The sequence below is a fragment of the Macrotis lagotis genome, chromosome 1, assembly GCF_037893015.1.
Source record: "Macrotis lagotis isolate mMagLag1 chromosome 1, bilby.v1.9.chrom.fasta, whole genome shotgun sequence".
Lineage (NCBI taxonomy): Eukaryota > Metazoa > Chordata > Mammalia > Peramelemorphia > Peramelidae > Macrotis > Macrotis lagotis.
In genome coordinates, this window is record NC_133658.1 from 168,394,564 (window position 1) to 168,397,954 (window position 3,391).

Here is a 3,391-nt window from a genome sequence, read left to right on the forward strand (position 1 = left end):
CAATCAAATAATATCATAATTTTCATAATATAAATAAATAGTGAATAAATAACACTCATAAATCAACATATACATTTAGAGTAAACTCATATGGTCCTACCTCAACAAAGATTATCAAACGAAAAAGTTGACGTGTAATATTAAGGCAATTTCTACAGCATACTCTGAAAACTTCCCTCCCCTCCCCCTAAAAACAACCCTGAAAACAAAACAGCAATTCAAGGCATTTGTGGCTATACTAAAGAAAACTCTTTTTTTTAAGCAGTTTGATTTGTTCACAATACAAAAAAGGTAAAGCCAGAATCCAGCAGTTCACAAGCCATAATAAAGCTAATCATGTGGGAAATTCAATTTACAGCCTGTGAAGTATCAAGGCATTATTCCATAAGATTGACTAAAAACAACCCGTAGGCTAAAATACACGTAGAGAAGAGAGTAGAGATGGGTAGAAAAGAATCGAGACAACGGAGACTTTCTAGAGACCGTCAACACATCGAACACTAGCAGGAGAAGCAGTTGCTTTTCGAAAAGGATTCAGCAGGGACAGAGTTTGAGCTTCCAGAAACTCCAAAGGGAAAGGGTGTGGGGGGGGGGCGCGGGGGGGTACCAAGGAGGAGATCAAAGTGTGCAGCCTTCCCTTCCCTTTGAACAGAAACCAACCGGCTCTTGGGTGAACGAGTGGACTCGGAGAATGTGGGGGGAGAGACGGACGGAGCGGCCCGGTCGGGGCGGGGGGACGGGGGGCAGAGTCGGGCACCAGCGCGCTACGAGGTCAAGACAACACTTTCCACGTTTCCAGTTCTCACCACCGGCGCGTTTCATCCACGAACGCCAAGGAGCGGCGTGGGGAGGGCAGGGGCGGGGGCGGACGGACGGATGTGAGGACGGACGGACGGACGCACGCACGGACGGACGGACGGACGGGGGCTCTCACAGTCTCTGTGGGTCTACGAGCGAAGGCACACTTCTTCAGGGCTGGGGCTGGGGGGGGTGTTCGTGGCGGGGGGGAGCGGGGTCCTCCGCCCTCTCCCCCTCGTCCTCCTCTCTCCTGGCGCTCTAGCAGGCCGGCCGGACGGGCACCTGCAGCAGGATCACCTGTCTGTTCTCCGAGGGGTGGCACTTGTTGATGTGCCGCGTGAGCCCCGGCGAGCTGTAGAAGGTGGCCGGGCAGTACTTGCAGGGGAACACCTGGGCCGCGTGCAGCAGGCGGAGGTGGCGCTCCTGGCCGCTCTTGCTGGGGAAGGTCTCCCCGCACACGGGGCACAGGTGGCACTCGGAGGGGGCGCTCACGTTGAGGGGGCCGGGCGCCTCCCCTTCGCCCCCGCCCTCCCGGCCCGCCTTGTCGGGCGGCGGCAGCGGCTGCAGGCCCTCGGGGCCGGGGTAGCTGGGGTAGGCCCAGCGGGTCGTCGGGCTGGGCGGGCGGCGGCGGCGGCGGCGGCGGCGGCGGCGGCGGCGGGGCGCCCTTGCCCTGCAGGGCCTGGTGGTGCGCCAGCAGGTGCTTCCTCAGGTAGGCCTGGCGGCGGAACTTCTTGCCGCAGTGGTGGCACTCGTACAGCCCGTCCTCCGAGCCCGACTCCGACACGCCGGGGCTCGGCGTGTCCCCGGTCGCTGCCGCCGCCGCCGCCCGCCTCCTTGGGCTCCTTGGCGGGCGCCTCCTCGGCCGCCCGGGCCGGCGGGGCCGGGGCGTGGTGGGCGGCGGCGGCGGCGGCCTGGGGCCGGGGCTTGTGCCAGCGGCGGTGCGAGGCCAGGTTGGCCGGGCAGCTGAAGACCTTGTCGCACTCGGGGCAGCGGTACTCCACGCGCACGATGCGGGAGCACTTGTGCTGCGCCAGGGCGAAGGGGTCGGCGTACTCCTCCTTGCACAGCTGGCAGATGAACTCGCCCAGCGGCCGGCCCCCGCCGCCGCCCCCGGCCCCGCCGCCGCCGGCCCCCGGCCCCGCCCGCCGCCGCCGCCCCCCGCCGGCCCGCCGGCCGCCCCCGGCCCGGCCCGGCCCTTGGGCGGCTCCACCGGGCCCTCCTTGATCTTCAGGCCCAGCACGGGCGGACGTGGTCACCTCGTCCTCGAAGTGCAGCTTGCGGATGGCCTTGGGCTTCTTGGCGGCCGGCGCCTTGGCCGGCTTGGCCGCGGGGGCGCCGGGCTCGGCCGCGGGCCGCTTGCTCGGGGGCCGCAGGGCGGCGGGGCCGGGCGCGGCCGGGGGGTGCTGGTGCGGGTGTCCGCCCGCGCCCCGGCCCCCGCCCCCGGCCTCGGCGCCCGACGAGAAGGCGGTGCCCATCTTCAGGTCGGCGGGGGGCGAAGAGCAGGGGGTCCGCGCCGCCGCAGGTGCCGCCCGCGCCGCCGCCCGCGCCGCCGCCCGCGCCGCCGCCGCCCAGCAGGGCCGCGGGCGTGGGGAAGGACTCGGCGGACACGGGCGAGCCCAGGTTGAAGCCGCGCTCGAAGTACTTCTTCTTCTCGTGCTCGCGGCTCACGGGCCGCGTGGGGCTGTAGAGCGGCGCCGGGTAGGCCGCCTCGGGGTTGCCGAACTGCAGCGGCCGGGGCCCGGCGGCCGGCGGCGGCTCCCGGGGTGGCAGCGGCGGCGGCGGCGGCGGCGGCGGAGGCGGCGGCGGGGCCGGGGCCCGCTCGGAGCCGGCCAGGGGCGGGGAGCCGCCGGCGCCGCCCGAGAGCAGCAGCAGCGCGCGGTCGCCGTCCTCGCAGCAGCGGAATGCGGTAGGAGACGGGCGTGGACTTCTTGTTCCTCTTCACCAGGAAGCCTCGGGGCATCTTGGGGGGCGGCGCGGGGCGGGCGGCCCCGGAGGCGGGCGCGGCGGGCGCTCGGGCTGGGCCCCGGCGGGCTCTCGGCGCGGCGGCCCGGCTCCGGCCGCGGTCAGCAGTCCGGCTCCTCCGCGCCCGCCCGCGCCGGGACGCCTGCGGGACGCGCCTGGCTGCGCTCCGTGCCCCCTTCCGTGCCCCTTCCGTGCCCCGCCGCCGCGGCCCGCTCTCCCCTGCCGGCCCGGATAGCTGCACTCTTTTTAAGGGGGGGAGGATGCCATTGTTCTCGCCTCCCGCTCCGGCCCGAGCCAATCAGCGCGCCCCGCTGCTCCTATGGATTTGAGGGTGGGAGGGTAAAGAGGTTTGAAAAAAGGGGGCAGGGACTTAGGGGTTGCCTGGTAGGTATAGCAGATGTACCTGAGGGTGTTTTCCCCCTTTTCTTTTCTTTCCATCCCTCCCGCCCTCCCCTCTGCCCCCCCCCCGCCTCCCATTTACTTCTGGCCCCTCCTGGATAGAGGCACACGCCTGGCCCCTCCTCTTTTCACGGTCTGATGGTTTTCTATAGGAAGGCACACGTGCCTTGGCTTTGTGTCTCTCCTCCGGGGGGCACAGATCTGCCAAATGGAAATGTCCATCAGCATCACA

General features: G+C 68.1%; 1 protein-coding gene across 1 annotated transcript; it reads right to left on the reverse strand.

Annotated features, from left to right (window-relative positions):
* Positions 1-281: 281 nt before the first annotated feature.
* Positions 282-2,758, reverse strand: INSM1 (INSM transcriptional repressor 1). The gene is given in 7 exon segments (XM_074225696.1): positions 282-1,384; positions 1,422-1,600; positions 1,602-1,905; positions 1,986-2,041; positions 2,043-2,288; positions 2,290-2,697; positions 2,699-2,758. Coding segments are annotated over 7 exon segments (1,581 nt in total). The 3' UTR covers positions 282-1,056.
* Positions 2,759-3,391: the final 633 nt, after the last annotated feature.